Below are 21181 nucleotides of genomic sequence, written 5' to 3'. Positions count from 1 at the left end.
GGCTAATGGACTCTCATTCTCACTAACTATTATAAATAATTTGATACATTTAAGGGGGATCAGCATGCCATCTACTACAAACCTCCTTACTGACTGAGTAACATGTCACATCAGAAGACATCTGGAGAGTTTGACCATGTTAAGGGTCAGATGAAACAATAACAGTGTCTTTTGTTTTGTTTGTTCATGGCAGTGTGTGGAGAGTTTGACCATATTAAGGGTCAGATTAAACAATAACAGTGACTTTTGTTTTGTTTGTTCATGGCAGTGTCTACAGACGCACTGGACGTGGAGGTAGGAGCCTTCCACCTCGTGCAGGCCTTCAATCAGGTGGTCACCAAAGAGCCCAGCAACTACACTTTCTCCCCTTACTATCAGCACTCGCGGCCAGTTGCCACGATTGTCATCTTCGCCTACATGCTCATCTTTTTCCTGTGCATGATCGGCAACTCCCTCGTCTGTCTGATAGTGGTGAGGAACCGGCAGATGAGGACGGTCACCAACATCTTCATCCTCAACTTGGCTATTAGTGACCTCTTTGTGGGCATCCTGTGTCTGCCAATCACGCTGGCTGACAACTTGATAACAGGTGGGCACTCATGGAGTCAACTGCAGTATGCAGATGAGAAGCACAAAAAATATATATTTATTTTTCATTACTGTTGACATCTTGGTTTGAATATCATTAGTTATTGATGTATAAATGCCACCGTGTACTTAACTGACCATGAATATTCAGTAGCCACCAACAAAAAATAAATAAAAGTTATGTAATTATTATAAACATCATCTTCCTTCTGAGACGTCAGCAGATGGGTATCAGGAAGGATATGGAGTTGAAATAATAACACTTCTGTTTTTCTATGGAACAGTTTAGCAGTTTTAAAAAATGAATCTTCTAATGTCCTCATTTAGCAGATGGTCGAATGCTAATGGTATTCTGTTCTTCGTCCCCCAGGATGGCCATTCGATGAAGTTGTTTGTAAAATGAGTGGACTCGTCCAAGGAGCATCTGTTTCTGCATCGGTGTTCACCTTGGTGGCCATCGCAGTAGAAAGGTCTGTAAGGTGTTTTGACCCAACTTTGACCATAAGAGCCCAATGCTATATTTTCTAAAATTAAAATATGGGGACAACTTTCCATTAGAATGTTCAGGCCAGGAGCAATAGTTTAAACTTTCTCATAATGCAGATGATTTTCTTTTGTCTTACCCAACTTCTGCATTTTAGATATTTTTAATCAATTTCGGAACATCTCTGGGTGGGTGTAGGTTTTACTTTTTAATAAATCTAGTTGGATCTACAAGGCCCTGCTACGTTGACCAAAGTGCTCCAGAGGTTTGGAGGCACTTCCTCTGTTATTGCATGCAATATTCAGAAGCTAATTTATATACATGTATAGGCTAACTGAAATAAAACCTTTTCTTTAAACTTCTTGATTGTGGAATTCTTCAGAATTGTCTACTACATCATTGTTAAACTCTTTTGTTGTGTTGACATTCTCACTGGGAATCACGGAGGGCAGCTGTGGCTTACTGGTTAGAGCTTTGGACTTGAACCCCGACCAGTAGGAACAGCTGAAGTGCCCTTGAGCAAGGCACCTAACCCCTCACTGCTCCCCAAGCGCCGCTGTAGCAGGCAGCTCACTGCGTCGGGATTAGTGTGTGCTTCTGTTCACTGTGTGCTGAGTGTGTTTCACTAATTCACGGATTGAGATAAATGCAGAGACCAAATTTCCCTCACGGGATCAAAAGAGTATATATACTTATATACTTCTCTTTGCAGGTTCAGATGTATCGTGTACCCATTCCAACAGAAACTCACCCAAAGGCAAGCCATTATCACCATCACCTTCATCTGGGCATTAGCCATCGTCATCATGTGTCCCTCGGCAGCCACGCTGACCGTAACCAAAGACGAGTTCCACTTCATGGTTGACGAGCACAACAACACCTACCCTCTGTACACCTGCTGGGAGGCATGGCCGGACCAGAGCATGCGCAAGATCTACACCACCGTGCTGTTCTCACACATCTACCTGGCGCCCGTCACGCTCATCGTCATCATGTACACGCGCGTGGCCCTCAAGCTCTTCAAGTCGCCGGCGCAGCTCCGCGAGGGCCGGGCCGAGGAGGACGGCCGTCGGGTCTACCGGCGCAAGATCAAGGTCATCCACATGCTCCTGATTGTGGCCATGCTGTTCACCGTATCGTGGCTGCCGCTGTGGACGCTAATCATGCTGACGGACTACGGGAACATGACGCCGAGCCAGATCAGCATGCTGTCGGCTTACGTGTTCCCGTTCGCCCACTGGCTGGCGTTCTTCAACAGCAGCGTCAACCCCGTGGTCTACGGTTACTTCAACGAGAACTTCCGCCGTGGCTTCCAGGCGGCGTTCCAGTTCCAACTGTGCCTGGCTGAGGTGCCCAGCGTGGTGCAACCACGGAGGCCCGCCGTGGGGCGCCACAATCGGGTGTTCATAGACGGACAGAGCGGCCAGCCCCAAGCGCAGGACACCCGGAGGAGAGAGTTCTGTGGGCAAGAGAAACAGAACGAGCTCGTACTGGAGGACATCGACTGAGGCCTGGGGCACGAGATCTGACCTGCCTGTCTTAACGTGGATATAGCCTATGCTCCTCATCATTATGAGATAATAGTGACGCTTGTGTCCCTGCCTGGTGCCTGTGAAATGATAGACAATGTTTGGGATGGTGGATAAAGTTTGATATGGTGGACAAAGTATAAAGGAGAAGGTCTCAGGGTCGACAAATACATTATCTAGTGTAATTAGCTTTGCTGGAGCTTAAAGCGTAACTCTCGCCAAGATGCATCCTAGGGTGTTTTTGTGAATGTACCCGAATCAAAATTTTGTTTAAAAGCATAATTATGTCCACATAGTAAACTATGTGTTTTAAAAATAGCGATTTTGATTTTGAAAAGTGGCGCTTCGGACGTAATTATGCTTTTAAACGAAAGTTTGACTTGGGTACATTCACAAAAACTAGGATGCATTTTGGCGAGAGTTGTGCTTTAAATTGGCATCACCATGCCGATAGAAGCCATTATTATGACCGCCGCGCAGCGAATGTCCAAATTTCCGTCAAGAATTCCCAGGACACTGTAAGACCGGGGTACACGAAACTTGGTGGGCATGTAACCCCACATGGATAGCATGGAACAATCGTTTTTCGTTTTGATCTGTAGCCCCCCCGCTAGACTGGAGCCCCCCGAAAGGAGGGTAGGGCAGACACAGTTTTCTGTGAATATCTCGAGAACCGTAGGGCCTAGGATGACCAATTTTTTGCGTATGTTTGCCTCCAGGTGTCATGTAAACCCATTCCATATGCACACATGTGCATAAACAGATACACACGCACACACATACATTCACAGTAATCCTACGTATGACACATACTCACACAGTAGACATATATACGCATGCATGCACATGCACACACACAGGCACATAAACAGGCAAACACACAAGCACATGCACATGCACGCACACACACCCACCCACCCACCCACACACACACATAAACATTAACATGTACACGCACACACGCGCACAATTCAAGAATTTCTCAGAATTATGAACAGGCAAGATGGGGGTGGGGTTGTATAAAATGTATTTTACATGTGAAATCTATGAACTAATCATGTTTTGGTACTTGTTGTCTAGCAGATACCAGTGAGAATTGAGTGTGCATAATGCAATTCAGTGAGACAGTTAGAATCATATATGCCTTTCAGCATGACTTATTTTTGTGGAAAACATGTGCTGGACTGGGCGGCGGTAATAATTTGTACCGCTCTGCGGTACATCTAGTTTGTACACAAGCCTAGCAAATATTCCCATGATGACCCATCTTCAAACCTCTGAAATGGGAAGAGTTGAATTACGACGTCAGCTTAGTTTGTGTGTTTTTTATTATGTGCAGGTCAGTAATAATGGCATGTCAAAATAAAATGTTATGAATAAAGCACAAACTGCTGCTCCTTATATTCCCCAAGTAGCAGCATGTTTATGGCTTTGATGGCACGCTCTTTTTTTTATCCGACTGTGCTATTAAGGCATTATGAAGGCTGCTGCTTTTCTTTGTACTTTTCTTTACTTAAAAACAGGCGAGATCAGAAAAAAATACATGAAGAAATACAGAAAAATAGTACATTAAGTCCTGCAAAGTGGTTTCAAGTCTGCCAGCCAGACACTATGGGTCACCCGCTACTGTTTACACCCTTATGATTTTCAAAATGTAGCCTGGGCTTCAAGATGTATGAAAATGAAAATAGATATGTACAAAATGTGTATAAAATGAAAAGGAATACTTAAGAGGAGATACTACTGACACATTTGAACTTAAGTTCAAATAATTGTTTTATTGTATTATAATGTCGGTTCTATTCTTACTGGTTTGAATCATGTTCTTGATCAACTCATTCACAAACAGAAGGACTGATTTATTTCTGTAATGTGCTTTGTGAAACAACAGAAGTGCCAGTATTTGTAATTGTGCAGCTTGTCGTACTGATGCTACTGTATGTGTATTGTTAACTTTGCACTACATAAAATATGATTAGATAAGCTATGTGCCGAATGTAAGCATTTCTTTTATTAATGAAGACCATGAATGTAAACCACAATCAATCGGCCATGGAATGGTATGACATGGATTGTTGGAATGTGAAAATCATTTTAAAATGTTATTTATTAAATGTCCCAGTTGTCAACAACTCTGATGTTGTGTAATCTGTGTGTAAAGTGGAAAAATAAATCAATTCACACAGAATATGAGAAATATAAGTGGTATATTGGTGTTATAAACTAACCCCATACATTTATATGGAGGATTCTCCAGATTGAGTGCTGTGTCCTTATTATACATTGTCTGGTTATACTCATCAAAAACATTGTATAACACCAGCATCACCCACTGCCGGCCATCTCACTCTCCTCTCTAGTCTGGTTGTGGTATAATCTCCTTAATGGTGGACATTTATTAGTTTTAGGGGATGTCAAACAGCAGATCCTCCTCTTTATCGTGTATTTTGGAACATGCTGTGGAGCCCTCCGAACATTTCATTCTTAGATGAGCATTTCCAGATAGTAATCCCAGCTAGAGGTCATCTTTAGGTTTAATTGGAACTGATGAATCCAAGGAGCAAATCAATGCACTCAACTGTGTTGTGTTGCCTCATATTGCCACTGACTACTGATGTTGCTATCTGACAGCCTTTGGCTTCAGGGTAAAAAAAGATGGTCATTTATGTTCTGTTTGAAAATGCAGTGCAGTGCAGTGCAAAAAACTCTGCCAGGTGGTCAGGAATTAAACTGACTTCATGAAATGGCACAAACAAAACAAAGACTAATCTCTTTTGAATCATTTGGTCACTTGAATACGATTGAAAACATTTCTTTACTTACAAGTTAGAAGTTATATTAAGGTTCAGAAACTTTTGCTAATATGTTCCACTCACCGTGCTATTACTAACACTACTTCGGCCAGCAAGACTACGGGGATATGCTGTTTTGTGTGTTGGTAGAGGACTCTGTAATCACATTGTTGCACATGCCACGCACTCAGGTAAACGTAACCTAACCAGTTGGTCATTAAAAAAACAAAAACATCGGGACGCTGCAGAGTGAAATCCACATTATATATGCCCTATAAAAGGTTAGTGTCAAAGTAACAAGTAAACAAGAAACATATTTTATTGAAAATTGACCTGTGGAGAGCAGGCTCACAGCAAGCCATGAGGTCCTTGCTGCCAGGAGAGATGAGACCCAGCAGTGGTTGGCAGGGAGGGTCCTCAAGGGAACGTGGCAAACCACAGATATGCGGCAGGGGCTGGAGCCAGAAGTGCTCCACCACTACGTGGATCTCTGGTAGGTCAAGGTCTCCCACTGCAGCATCGTTGTGATACATCTGAGTGCAAGCCTAGATTGTCAGGTGGTTGATTCTTTGCAGGTTCCCCACTTTGTACTAATGGAGGTGAAATGGCCAGACATCACCAGCATCACGAGGCACCTCACATCAAGTTCGTTGGGAGGAAACCTCAACTAAAAATGAGTCACCAGAATTTCACCCAGGTGCAAGGTCAGGTTGCGGTAACTGGCCTTCCCTGGTGTGACAGTCACTGACACCAAGTCAGACATTTCCGTGTAGAGGAGAGGATTTGGTGAGACGAGTCCTTCATTGAAGTTCTTGAGAGAAAGTGGAATAGAATATTATGTCCAATATTCCAATATGTGGTTTAATGTTCTGCATTTCTCATTAGTGGGTCACTTTGATACTAAAAGTATGATTCTAGGTAATGACTATGATATCTGTACTGTCCCTTTGTATATCTCTGTGTGACTGTATTTAGAGATAAGAAGGAATATGACTTTGCAGTGTTTCACTGTTCTGCATGGCTGCGTCAGTAGCTATCTGCTCCGGATTGCCAGGTTGCCACTAATCAGTGTAGTCCACGTGAGATGGGATGACCAACGCCATCTCCCATCAGCCTGGAAGGATACTTACTACTTAACCCTAACTATTTCCTTGTCTAATTAGAGCAGCAGATGGATCTTTAGGTGAAGTCATGCTGTCTCTCTCTTGATGCGCATCATTGTAAATAAACTCTGTTCCTGATTTTTCATACTATTGGTCTGTGTGTATGTGCATGCGTGCGTGCTTTGTTCAATTTTCAATTTGTCTGTTTTACAATTATTCTGTTGATCAGCATGTGGGCGTGCATGTGTGTGTGACATATTTCTCGATGTATTTTCTTGATTTCGGATTCAGTGATTATTACTAACAACTTAGCATGTGGGAGTGTATGGGTGGGTGCGTGCGTAGGCATGTAGAAGAGCAGGGAAGTGAAAATACTCACGTGACAACACCAGCACCTCCAGTTCCACTATCCTCGTGTGAGCTGCATCTAATGCACCTACCTGATGCAAACAAATAGACAAGTAGAGAAAAAAGTAGAGAAATAATGAAACAGATCACAGCACCTCTTTAAACTCAGTCCATATCAAGAATAGCTTATTTTCCTGATGCTGACATCCTGCTAACTGTAAACAACAATACTTATTAATTAATTACGGTACACTACAATTACTGTAGTGTACAATGATGACATACTGTAGTAAGTTATGAGTGCTGTGACACAAAATAACATCACAATAATCTGTGTTTCAGTAAAAGGTGTATGAAAGATAAATGTATGAAATAATCTATGTTGGCTATGTTGGCTCTGTGCAGCACTAGGTAAACTCCACGTAGTGCACGTAGGCGGGTGGAAGCTAAAATCACGTAAATATCTACTTGAAACCAGGGGCGCCTGCAGGAATTAATGCTATGGTAAGGACAACTTGATACAGCCCTATACAGGCTAAAGTTTTGTTCTAACGTAACGTGAAGTCTGGCTTTAGTGCAGTCTAACATTCTGACAAGCACACCAAAACTCCTAGATTTGCTGCCTCCATCCTTTCTGTTTTCGTTGTTTAAACTTGTGATATCCATGATGAGTATTGAGTTAGTGAATTAGCTCAACATTGTGTTACTCGGCTATATATAGATAGCCGAGTAAAAGAAAACAACAAGTAGCCTATTGCGTGCCTGCGTGTGTATTCTCTCTCCTGCTCAAACAAAATGTGTGCACGTTAATTTTGATAACGTGTTCACTAACTTTACGTAATAGAAAATGGTAAATAGCCTGATGGCATGCAGCTAATGGGATACTGTGCATAGTTGGGAAGGTATGGTAGGCCAATTTGGTGTGAATACACACACCCACAAGGGAAATTTTCTCTAGCTGTTGAGTAGCCTGATGGTACGCACAGTGCGTACGAACGTACACCTGCAGGCGTGCCTGCTTAGACAGAGCAGACTGGCACACAGCAGTGCTCCTTGGAGCTGCCCACGGGTTTAAGAAGCAAAACACTTGCATAAATTGTATTTCATACATTTTGGTACAACTGAAGCATTCATCTTTAGGTGCTTTTTAAAAGCGATTACAACGAGCGAGAAACGTGTGCCGTTCACCCACCATAACACAAACACAAGGTTCATCTTTCATATCATGCCTAGGCTGTGTATTTAGGAAAAAGGTGAAAGCTAAATTTGTGTTTAAATATCAACTTGAAACCGAGCACACTGGCACATATCAGTGCTAATCAGTCACCCATGGTTTTAAGAAGCTTAACACTTGCACATTGTAATGTTATTTCTTACGTTTTGGTACAATTTAAGTACTCATTATCTAGTGCACAGAGCCAGTAAAATCCTCCAAATAAACATAATGTATATGCAAATGTACACCTGGCTATTTATCTCCTTGCCAGTTCATCTACTCAGATCAAATCTTACCAGGGCATCAACATCTTAGTTATCACAAGGTTGTTGGACTTCATCAAACCCCAGTCTCTCAGTTGTCTTCTTAAAAACAGACCTCCTGGCTTGGGTTGTGTCAGAGACCCATGAAAAAACAAAAGGTACAGCGTCTTGTTTAACTCTGGTTTGTTAAAACCACTAGGTGTTTTGTACAGGTTACTGCTATGGAAATGCATACTAGAAACGACTGTGCTATTAGAGATGTTAAACAGTGGGCCTTCCTCTCTCCTGATGGCTTGAATCCATTTTCTTCTACGGTCCACATTGCGGGGAAAATGATGAAAGCTCAAATATGGTTGCTTTTATCTGCTGTTGGTACACAGAGGTACATAATACCGTCTTGTGCAAATCATCTGTGCTATTGCCATTCACCTTGAATGGTGTTCCGCATGACCGGAAGTAGCGATCCGTCTTAACCAAGGGGGCAGGCGAATTCCCGGAAGTAGAAGCATCGATGTAGCGGTGGTTATCAACTCTCTGCTAACCCCATAGAACGCCCATTCATTTAGGATTTTTTTGAACTCCCATAACTTAATATATCATGTGCCGATATTTTAGCTTCTGTGTTATCTACATAAACAATAAGGCAAAGGCAAAACAAGACTCGACTACCTCGTACGTAACGTTAGGTTCCCGTAAGAAGAATAGCATGTCCGGTTGAAGGGAAGCTAACGCACTGAAGGGAGATAAATTTGGATAAGAATTATTGTTTGGATAAGAAGTGTAGTCCAGCCAGCACAGAAACTCGTGAACAAAGCTATGTAGCCTACAATAGCATTGTAGCCTATGTTAAGGTAAAGCATAGAGGCAAGTAAACCTAATAAAAAACAGTAGTTTTACCGTTAGGTAGTCTAACAATAATCATTTCAGAGGTTTTCGATGGATTGACCGTAGGTCAGAAAAGTGGAAAGAAGATTAGCCTCAAGGCTATAACTTTTTTGTTTTGTTTTACCATGACTGTTTTTGAAGATTATCATGTGTGGTAGTTTCAACATTAACACGACTTGATATCACTTGTGAGGATGATATTAATAATAATACATAAATAAATGTTTAACTTTGATGACTTTGAAGGCGAAGGAAGTGTGAGAAGAATTTCTGTGTATCTATCATATGAGTTACAAGATTCAGTTCGATGGCTAACGTCACAAAGTTAGGTGTGAGTCTGCGCAGTACTGGGGGGACCAACTGAAAAATGACTCAATACCAAAGATTGTTAAGGCGGAGCAAGATATTTCATCAGGAGCCACTTCCGGGAACCCGGATCGCACAAGGGGGGGGTCAAAATCCCCCTTTATGCAGAGCAGAGGCAGCGACTGCTCCATTGAAGTCTATGGGCATAGCTCAGAATTTCACCACATATGCTAAGGTCTTGGTTCTTGGTTCCTCCGCTCCCGCACCACCAGACTGGCAAGTAGCTTCATCCACCAAGCAATCAGGATGCTGAACACTCTACCCACTCTCCCATCACTGACAGCCCCCCCCACCCACCAGCCAACCAGGAACCTAGGAAACTAGGATCCTGTCTACCAAACCCCCCCCCCTCCCCCCCCCCCCAACACCGCCATGTGGAACTGCACTGTGACTGCGCAGCCAAACGTGTTGCTGCTTCACATCAAGCCTGATATACTTGAATTACTGCATACTGCATATCAATGTAAATATACAGGTCACACAAGCACAAGTTTAAACTTCATGTAACTGTTAAGACTATAGAAATATACAACACAACTACCTCTATTTTTTTTTTTAATATATGTCCTATATTTCTATTTTGATACATACATGTTCTATATTTCAGTCTTGCACTTTAATTTAATGTTTATTGTCTATGGCTATGTCCATAGTATGTCTATGTCTGTATTTAAAGCATGTCTATGTCTGCATGGGAAAGTAAGAAACGAAATTTCAATTCTTTGTATGACCAGTGCATGTAAAGAAATTGACAATAAAAGCCGACTTGACTTGACTTGACTTGACTTGACTATAGAGTTAGGAATGTGAATTTCGGGCACATTTTCATGATCCTCAAACCCTTCTGAACATTTCAGCAGAGGTGGAAAAAGTATGAAAATATTGTACTCAAGTAAAAGTACCAATACCTTGATGAAATATTACTCAAGTACAAGTTAAAATACCAATCTGAAAATGTACTCAAGTAAAAGTAAAAAGTAGTTCATTTAAAATGTACTTTAAGTAAAAGTTACTTAGTTACTTTTTTTTTGGGGCGGGGGGGGTACCAGAACAACCAGTTTCACCAAAGACTTTCTAATGAGGAGATACAGCACTCAAAAAATCCTCCATAGTAATGCATGGGGTTAGTTTGTAACGCCAGTTGTATACACATCATATGTCTACACATATCACAACCCTTCCGCGGCAAAACGTTGACATGTGAATACATTGAGCCAATCATGTGGTGTGTTGTAAAATACATTGAGCCAATCATGTGGTGTGCTGTGAAGACATCGTGCCAATCATCTGTTGTGATCTCGCTGCTGGAGCACGATTGGTGTCGTGAAGCCTTACGCACACGCATTTCTGCTGAAATAGATGCACGATAAGTGCCAAAAAAGTATTGCAATATGGCCGCCGAGTGGAGGTACTTGCCTGAAAAGGACGTTGAGAAATGGAGATCTATGTGAAAAATCACCGGAGTTCTCCTTTAAGTTTGAGCAGTAGTTGATTTTCAAAGTTAGTTGCACTCATCCTTGGGTCGCTTTGCAGTGAACAGTAATCCAGCACAACTGAAAAGCCCCTCACAGGCAGCTGAGGCAGGCAGGCCAATATTGAGTTGCAGAGTTTTTTTTATATTTGGAAACGAGCAGAAGGTTCAGCAGATTAAAGGGCGTACTGGGGGGGAAAGTGGGAAGTATAGGGCCCCAATGGAGGAGAGGGCCCGTGAAAAGTGGAATACAGGGGGCACAACATTTTCACCAGGCATTAGTAATAACTCAGGTAATACACACATAAAAAATCCAAACAACTCCATAAGTAGAGTCATGTAATGAAGTGGAATAACACAGGGGAAAAGTATTAAACATGCTAAGAAAAAGCCCTAAGGCAAGGAAAGGGAAGGAATCTATATAGAGAGTAGTTATCCTTTCTATCTGTGCAAATTAATATAAGTTTGGTTAGTAGCCTACATATTGATGGGCTATAAAAAGGTTTTTCATTACCAAGGTGTCACACAAGAAACATTTCATGATGGATAAAACCAAAAAGCTCTCCCAAGACCTTTGCAACCTTATTGTTGCAAAACATATCAATGAAACTGGTTACAGATGCATTTCAAAACACCAGAATCTTCCAGTAAACAGCATGGGAGCCATTATCTGCAAGTGGAAGAAACATCACTGCATCAGCAACCGGCCATGCACAGGATCTCCTTGTAATATTTCTGACCAGGGAGTCAGAAGGATAGTCAATTCCAAGAGTCAAGGACCACTCGGAGAAAGCTCCAGAAAGACTTGAAGGCAGCCAATTCAATTAAATAGTTTTGGAAGTAACTAAAGATCAGGATTCACAAGAGGGACCCCTGGAATCTGTTTAGAACAATGGGCCAAAATCAGACCTGATACTGCGACCAATAAGTTTTGTCATACAGGAAATGTCTTGAAGCTGTCTTTACAAACAAAGGCTTTTCCACAAAGTATTGAAGAAATTTCAGTAGGCATGTTCAATACTTTTTTCCTGTGTCATTCCACTTTAATACACAAAACTCTTATGTTTGGATTTTTTATATGTGTGTTAATATAATGTGTGGTGAAAATTTCAAATAGACTCACTGGTAGTTTAGGCTAATTACTGGGGAAAAAAAAAAAAAAGCGTTCAATACTTATTTCCACCATATATTTATTTTACCTGAATATTTTAACTTCCAAATTAAATGTCAAAATGAATGTCAGACGAAATTTAAAGGTTGACTGACTGGATTTTGTATACAAAACATAGTGAAAACTGTGTAAGGTCACTCTCACTCTCCCTTGCTAAAGAGCTAAATGGTTTAGTCCGCCTGCACGATTCATAAGGTAGTCTATCTTTTGTTTATTTAGTTGAGCATCGCTAGTAGTGGACCGCTAATTGTTTTGCTGCTGGTGCAATGTCTTTCTCCAAGAAAGCCAAGTCAGGTTACTAAAAACAAAGGCCAAAACAGGAAAAAGAGAGACATCAAAATGAGGGGAAACAACTGCTAATAAACTTCTTTCCAAAGAAAGGTGAGCACAAACGTCAAAACACGAAATCCCATGGTGTTTGCTTAAATATCTCCGCAATCATTAGTGCTAAAACGAACTGAGACAACCGATTGGAATAGCGTAAAATACACTTTCATAGGTTAGGCTAATCTGATGCATTTCGTGATCCAGTCTCCATCACTTTCAGAAAGACTGCATGGCGCCAGCTTGATTCATGTCCTGTTGTAGGCTACATGCTGATCATTATCACTAGGCTAGTGGTTTAGGGCGCGATTTTTTTCTCTCCCTTTCCGTTTTTTTTTACTCAAGTAACGAATGGGATTTTTGATGTAGCGAAGTACAATACTTCACTCAAAATGTAATCAAGTAAAATTTAAAATACCGATTTTATAAACTACTTAAAAAATACAAAATACACAGAAAAACTACTCAATACAGTAACGTGAGTAAATGTATTTCGTTACTTTCCACCTCTGCATTTCAGGTACATTTTTAGCATTTTTGAGCAATCCAGTCTGGAGAAAATCAACCTTATATCAGGTGTGCGCCGGTTATTTCTGCCGCTGCTGTTGGCTGGTTGCAACTTACGCTCGTCAATACGTCATCGACACGCCTCTATATGCAGACAGGATTCGATCCCCATTTCGCGCCCATAGACATGAACTACGACGAAGTATCTTGCTCCGCCTTAACAATCTTTGTCAATACCCTCCCATTGAGAATGACGGAGTCTGTTCGTCCATTTCTTTTACTGTATATGGTCTTAACCAGAGCCCGTCTACGGAGAGCCTGGCCACTCCGTATTAAGTCCCATTGTACCGAATTTTGGTTGCAGTTCCACCAGATTTCCACTGGGGGCGATTGCCATGAGTGCAGAATGAATGGGAGTCAATGGAGCTAGACGGCTAAATTTGTGTCTTTCACCTGATTGTCGTTGACAAATTTCAGATTTGATTGTAGTTTGTATAACTTCAACATGGGTTATAGGTCAAAAGTTGAATGAACGAGTACTTGTGTCCTTTTGATTTCTTACAGTTTGGGTCATTGTTGCCCATAACACGCTAGCATTGTGCTAATGAGTGACATCATTGACACATTTGAAAGGCTTTTTAGAACAATTAAGTGACTTTAAAAATATAATACTCCACCAAGTGTATTTTCTTTGCCTCCCCTTTCGAATACAATATTCAAATTACTTGAAAAAAAATTATATCCCGAGAAAAGTGGATTTTGAGGGGTACAGCTCCATAGACCTCCATGCATTCTGCACTCGTGGACGAGCGCCCTCATGTGGAACCACAAAAGGAACTGCAACCAGTTCAGAAACCGGAAGTTTTCCGAGAGTGGCAGTTCTCCCCTTATTAGACATTCTCTGTCTTAACGTAGCAAAACGGAAGAGACGCTTTTTTTAGATGAGATAGGCTTATAGACCTCTCCAGAATAAGTCCCGCCTCCTAACTTCCGTATCCATCCAACCTTCGGTCGTCAAATGTCTATGGGAAATAACATGGCGTTTTGAAAGATCGTAACTGTCAAACTCTGTAGGTGACAAAGTAGAAAAAGCTGGTGGGCAGATTGGCCTACACACTTTTGTCATCTAGTTTCCACTGGATTTTTTTTATTTTCGGTGCCATTTAAGTAGTATAGTCTATAATATACTACTTAAACGGCACCGACAATCAAAAAATCCAGTGGAAACTAGATGGCAGAAGTGTGTAGGCCAATCTGCCCACCAGCTTTTTCTACTTCGCTACCTACAAATGTTTTACCAGTATGATATTTCGAAACGCCATGTTATTTCCCATAGACAATCGACGCCCAGAAGTTGGATGGATACAGAAGTTACGGGACTTATTCTGGAGAGGTCTATTAGCTAGCTTTGTGGTTAGCTAGTCTATGATGAGCCCTAATTTAGCAATGGATAACGTCATACTGCAAATTGTAAAACATACGCTTTCAAAATAACAGGCCGGGGAGAGATACGTCTGACTGCTATAACTGTCACGCTATTAAAGAAATACATCTTCAGTCACATTGTCAAAAGTTAAAAGGACAGACAGTCAACTACACTGTAACAACGTAACGTAATTACTAGCTAATTCCTCTTCACTCTCGGCCTATTTAACAGCAGCAAAACTGGACATTGTTTTCACGAATTTTGTCATGCTTATTTGAGTTAAGAGAACTGATGGGGATGTTCTTTTAATTGTTATTTCAAGCAATGTATGTCTCGTGACCAAATCACCTTGAACACACTTCACTGATGATCTCACTCGCGGATAACTGGTTCTCTCTGCCCGACTCTGGCTGGATCAGCAGGTTGCAGGATGTGTGGCGCGTTATACACGAGTGTTGCCAGCAGGGACGTGTAGAGTGCCCTCTGGTGGACAAACTATACAACGCCAACACTCATGACATGGTTGAAGGGTGTTTCATCTGTTTTTATTTTATTTTTAAAATATTCATTTATCGGCCATTTTAAATGATACCGATAGTTTGGAAAATGCCTAATATCGTCCGGCCGATAAATCGGTCGGGCTCTAGTAAGTGGCATGCACACCGATGATGTTTCGGCAGCTGATACTGAAGCATCTTCCTCCAGAATGGCTTCCACATCCATGAATTCCACCTCCTCTTCACCATCAGATGCATCACAATCTTCTCCTACTTCTTCTTCTTCAATTGTGCCTTCTGCAACTAACTCTTCATTGTTATTTTCGTCCTGCTGACCAAAGACACGGAACGCTTTCACGAAATTCGACCCGTTCATTCAGTGGAAATGCATGGATTCCAGTTGCTGCTACTGGAAGAAACTGGAATCCATGCATTTCCACTGAATTATTTTTGGAATCTGATCCCTTATCATACCTGTTCATTCTTACTTGTTGCTCGACTTATCGTGACTAAATTCAAGATGGCTGCAAACGCTAAACTTCGTGAAGGTACTGTCTGTATAAATCGTCTTGTAAGTAAACTACCAGTGCTTTTTCAAAGTTCTCAATGTCTCGTTTTAAATGTCAGGGCCCTCGGAAGTCTACCAATGAAGTGTGGAGATACATTGAGCCTCGTAAATGGGTGTAAAACAGTGATTTATTTGCATGGCTAGCCCGATGCCGAAGCACCACTATTGAAAAAGCTGTTAGTAGCATCGGCTAACTAGCGCCAGATTTTGGAGTGCAGGGGACAAGCCGAGATGGGCTATGAGACATTCTCCTTTAAGACTTATTTCATACTCTGCATGAATGTCGGTCAAAACAGCTGCCAAGGCATCGAATGTGTGGGAGCCCCTTAGTTGACGGCAAGCAAGGGCAGCTGAACGGCGTTCCAAGCTGCAAGGATCGAGCCAGTGGGCTGTTACACCTGTAAAGCTCCTTCTCCTGGCCGTCCAACAATCAGTAGTGGTAGCAATGTATGGTACCTTTTTCATTTCGTTCTTGAGGCGTTCTTTCATTTTAGATGTAGCTGAATCAATCTTGTGCCGCACAGTTGTGCGGGACATGACAGCACTACTCGGTTGTAATTCTACAACAAGGTCTTGGATGGATGGTTTCTCACCCAGGGAGAAGGACTGGAGACCTTGAACGATGAAGCGGAGGATAGCCCGATCAACCGTCTTCTGAGACACCTGCTTGGTCTCCAGCAGCTTCAGTTGCTTTGCCTTGATGCCTGTTCCACCTTCTGATGGCCTCTTGCAGGCTGTTGAAGTCAGTTGACAGTATTCCTCCAGATGTGTCTCATGCCTTCTCTGTAAAACACAGTATAATATTTCAGTTTACACTATAATAAACTAATAAATATTAGAAAAGATACCCCATCATGTAGTCTACATAGCAGTATTATTAATTATGAAGTGCTGGTTCAGAATTTTCCAATGGCTCCAGACTAACTTTTTAAATTGGTTTTACTGGTGCAACTAACTTTAATTTACGTGGACCAGCAAAGTATTTAGGTGCTTCTGACATTCAACAAGTCGCAATTCAACAAGTGCTGCAATATTAGGTCAGGCAAATACAAGACTTTGGGTAGCATATCTCTCATGTATTTAAATACAATTGTAGGCTACAGCATTTTTTTTATATGCCGCGAAACTTTGGGCTCCGCCTTAACAATCTTTGTGCTAACTATTGTCAGGCCAAAGTTAGCCATCTGAATGGCTAGCTACAGCTGGCAAATTGGCGGGTGCGGCTTCGACTACTCAAACGTAACCGAGAATGTAAAAAGCTGCATTATCGCAGCTAGCAAATCATTTAGTGCACTATTCTATAGCTAGAATCTAGAAGCTAGAAAGTTTATTGCTGATAGGCTGTCCCTGTGTCCCAATCATTGGCGCCTGCACAATCCAATCACGTTTGAGAGGGAAACAACAAATTGAGGGTTTCCGAGATTTTTCTTTCCTTTTTAAAAAAAAAGTAGTAACGGGTACTACAACGGGTAAATGGATAGAAATGTAGTGGAGTAAAGAGTACAATATTTACCTCTCAAATGTACTTGAGTAAAGTCATGAGTACTCCCCAAAAATGATACTCGAGTAAAGTACAGATCCCTCAAAATTGTACTCAAGTAAATGTACTCCGTTACTGTCCGGCTCTGCTCACAAGGCTATGGAAACAACAAAAAAAAAACTGTAATACTTTCATGGTACAATACAATAGAAAAAGTTTTGGAAATGGAGAAAATGATACTAAAAACTAGCAACCGTTCAGAAATACTGAATAAAACTTATCCGGAACACATACTTAACAAAATAAATAACTACTTTGAAAATACATGTGTATAGACCTGCCTCTACAATGACACTCATACATACATGGATTTCTATGGAACGTCACAAAAACATGTGTGCGCAACCAAGAGGCAGAAAGCACCATAGAACAGCATAGAGCAATGCAAAAGAGCAAAAGAATAAAATGAGTTTTTGTGCTGAAAACTGCACCAATTCGAAATCACGATGGTTAGAGAACGTTAAATATGTTCAATATCCCTAACGGAATGCATGTCTTCGCCAAAAATGACAAAATATATTAATATATTAATAATAGACATAGTTATATTAATAATCCAAATGAACGTCAAACTTTGAAATATATTCTGAAATGAGATGTTATTATCATTGAGTCAACAGGGGTATACACAAAAATCAGATTAATCAGAGTAATAAAAAAAGAATACGATTCCTCAGTACTAAAAATCTAAAAAAATAACGTTTTTCAAAATGTACTCTATTTGTGTATGTGCTGTATGCCATGTCCTCTGATAGACTACTGCATACATTTGATAATATGTGAAAAACATATAAAACAATCTGCATAGCAGCACAAGGCTGATCTATCTGAGGTCGATTACTGCAATGGACTTTTCACAGGCCTTCCTAAAAAGACTATCAAACAGCTTCAGGTGATACAAAATGCAGCAGCTAGGGTTCTCACAAAAACTAAAAGAACTGACCATACCGCAATTTTTAGGTCCCTGCACTGGCTTCCAGTAAGTCACAGAATTTACTTTAAAGCACTACTGCTTGTTTATAAATCACTAAATGGAGCAGGACCTAAATACCTTTCAGACATGTTTCAGCAGTACACACCCTCCAGACCTCTCAGGTCTCAGGAGAAAAACTTGTTAGTAAAACCTGCTGTTAGAACTAAACATGGTGAAGCAGCTGTTAGCTGCTATGCAGCTCAGCTCTGGAACCAATTTTCGGATGACATTAAAAAGGCCCCAACTGTAGCCAGTTTTAAATCTAGTCAAAAGACTAAACTGTTCTCAGATGCTTTCTGCTAACTGCACTGAGTTACAAATTCTGAATCTGCCTTGAAAATTATTCTACCTTGTGTCTTATTTTGTCTTTTTAATTATTCTTTATTTTGAAATGATTTTACCTTGTGCGTTTTATGTTTTTTTTTATTATGATCCTTACCTTTTAAACTATTCTTTCACTGTTGCCCTTTTATGTTTATATTTGTTATTACTGTTTGCCTTTGTTTATGTAAAGCACATTGAATGACCTCTGTGTATGAAATGCGCTATATAAATAAACTTGACTTGACTTGACACTCTGAATTTCAAATACAGTATGAAGGCTGAAAGCCCCTCCCCCCCTGTCACCTGTTAACTATTTCCATTTTAATGATGGTCTTACAGTAAATCAATTTGTCATAGTTTAAATATCTTCATGCATTATTCAGATTTTTGTTTTTATTATTTCCTGAAAATAGCATGATGTTCCTTTGGGCTCATATTATTTCGGGGGCCTCTGTATCCCTTTGCTTTTAGAGAAATTTATTTTCCCTTGTGTATTCCTTTAATCTTTTTTCTCTTTCATGTTAAGGTTTCTCAACCTATTTTATCAGCTATGCGTTTACAGCTTTTTAAAATTATGTTACAGTACCATTAGGAGGCTTTGAACACTCTAAGACATGACATCCTTCAAATTTCCCTCACAGGATCAAAAGAGTACATATACTATACTATAATAACTTGAGACTGTGATGTTCAGTGTTGATCTATCATATACTGAAATTTTCTATTGTCATCCAAACAGCGGTCACTGAAGTACCCTATGGCAGGGTCATGCGTGGTCATTTAAAAACCTCTAGCAACTCCATCAAATGGATATCATTATGTCAAAGGAAATGTTGTCTGCCTACATGAGCCAACATATCCAAACTGGGCGATGGCACACAGTTATGACATCATCCATCATGACAGGACACCAGCGCACTGTCTTCTACAGTATGTGTTGATTACATATGTTGTGCTTGCATTCTATGACAAAGTTACTCTTATGAAGGTCTGACAGACTGAAACATCAGCTCGTCAATGAATGAACCATTACCGGTTGCTGTTTCTTAAATGAGCAGAGTTGCACTATTTTTTCTTATTCAAGTTAAGTTGTAGCCTAGAAATCTAGACGCACCCTACATCTTGATGTGGGTCTGGCTCATCAGGCTAGTCAAGTTGTACCTTGTGAAATAAATACACCAGTAGAATGACTTGTCAAGGTGTGCAGTCTCCTCTATGAGAGGGCATGTAGCTAAAATGCTGAAATAATTAATTCATTCATTCATTATAATGAATAAACTAGTCTATAATACAGTATAATACGGTATATACAGTACCCACAATTTATTCTAATAATGGATCCATGATACGTCTGTGTATATTGCAGATACATCTGTTATATCATCGATATAATATAGAAACCTGTATGCATATTGCTATCAAAAGATATACAACATGTCTGAGTCTTCATTAAATACATGACACTTAAATGAAGGTATAGATTAATATTTATGAACTGGGTTTAATCATAATATTGCACACAAACATGTGACAGAAACTTCCAGTGCTAGGCTAGTTGGTGCTGTAACCGCAAAGTCTACCAGGAGTGTTAATTAATATTAGTTAATTAATGAATTAACTAATTAATAATTAAAATGCAATTATCTACAGACATGCTGCTGAGAGACATTTGACCAGGACAACTGAAATGTTATGTGGACTGTTCCTCTTGAGACATTTATTGATGTATTATTAAGAGATTCTGGTTCTGAGTTCATTAGGTGGGCTACCCAGCAAGATGACTGAATAATGTATTGAGACATGAGTCATCAAATGGACAAACAAGAATCCAGCTACATTAATATAGCCCTGAATCAAAACTAAATCAAAAAATCAAAACTTTAATATGTTGTATATATTGTATACTGAGAGAGAATACACATAAAATGTAATATAGATGAGAAGCTTTTCACGGTATAATAGGCTCTAACTATAAATAAGCAACTAGGTAAGTACAAGCATATAAAAATAACTTTCCAGGTTCATGTGACTATTTTGGGTCAGTCCTTACTTCATGTGCTAATTGCACACTTGCACACGGATCCCTCAGCGGGGTTAAAGGTCCCAGTGTGGCTGTAACACTTAATCCAGTCAGTAATTGGTTTAAGTCGTTGGTTAGTCAGTGCCATCTGCTTAGCAGTAGTTGGAGTGTACACACACATACATAGAGAGAGAGAGAGAGAGAGAGAGAGAAAGAGAGAAGGGGAGTCATACACACATATACACACACATACATGTCATGCACACACACACACACACACACACACACAATCTCTCTTTCTTTACTACTTTCTTCCTTTCTCTCTCTCTCGCTCTCTCTGTGTGGCCTCACTAATGTTCTTAGCTGACACAGTTGACATTACAGGAGACCTCAGGACAAAGCACAGAGTACGCAAGGACAACGCATTCCACAAGGATTCCACATTTTCATAGCATCCCGAACATCAATTATTTTTTGTACGATATGACAGCTCGCAGAGGACCTTGAGAAATCAGAGGGGTCAGGTTTAAGAGCACTCAAACCTGCTTAGAACTTTGAGCATTCTGGCTGCATGAATATGTTCCATTCTTTCAGCAATGCCTTGTGGTAGTATATTGTCGCTCAGCCACATCTACAGCAGGTTCAGTGAACCGGCAAGGTCATTTATTTAATCAAGGGCACATTCTGCACTGCAGGCACCTCAAGTCAAGTGTATTGCAAGAAATCTTTTTTTCTAACCCTAGATGAGAAGATTTTCATGGTATAATAGGCTCTAACTGTAAATAA

General features: G+C 40.5%; 1 protein-coding gene across 1 annotated transcript; it reads left to right on the top strand.

Moving 5' to 3' along the window:
- Positions 1-326: 326 nt before the first annotated feature.
- On the top strand, positions 327-2580 carry LOC121700186 (neuropeptide FF receptor 1-like). Its single transcript, XM_042082990.1, has 3 exons — positions 327-589; positions 959-1058; positions 1785-2580. The coding sequence occupies exons 1-3, from the start codon at positions 418-420 to the stop codon at positions 2578-2580; spliced, it is 1068 nt and encodes a 355-aa protein (XP_041938924.1). The 5' UTR covers positions 327-417.
- Positions 2581-21181: the final 18601 nt, after the last annotated feature.

The sequence above is a fragment of the Alosa sapidissima genome, chromosome 24 (assembly GCF_018492685.1).
Source record: "Alosa sapidissima isolate fAloSap1 chromosome 24, fAloSap1.pri, whole genome shotgun sequence".
Taxonomy (NCBI): domain Eukaryota; kingdom Metazoa; phylum Chordata; class Actinopteri; order Clupeiformes; family Clupeidae; genus Alosa; species Alosa sapidissima.
The sequence above is the reverse complement of the archived record's forward strand: the minus strand, read 5'-3'. Positions and strand labels throughout refer to the sequence as shown.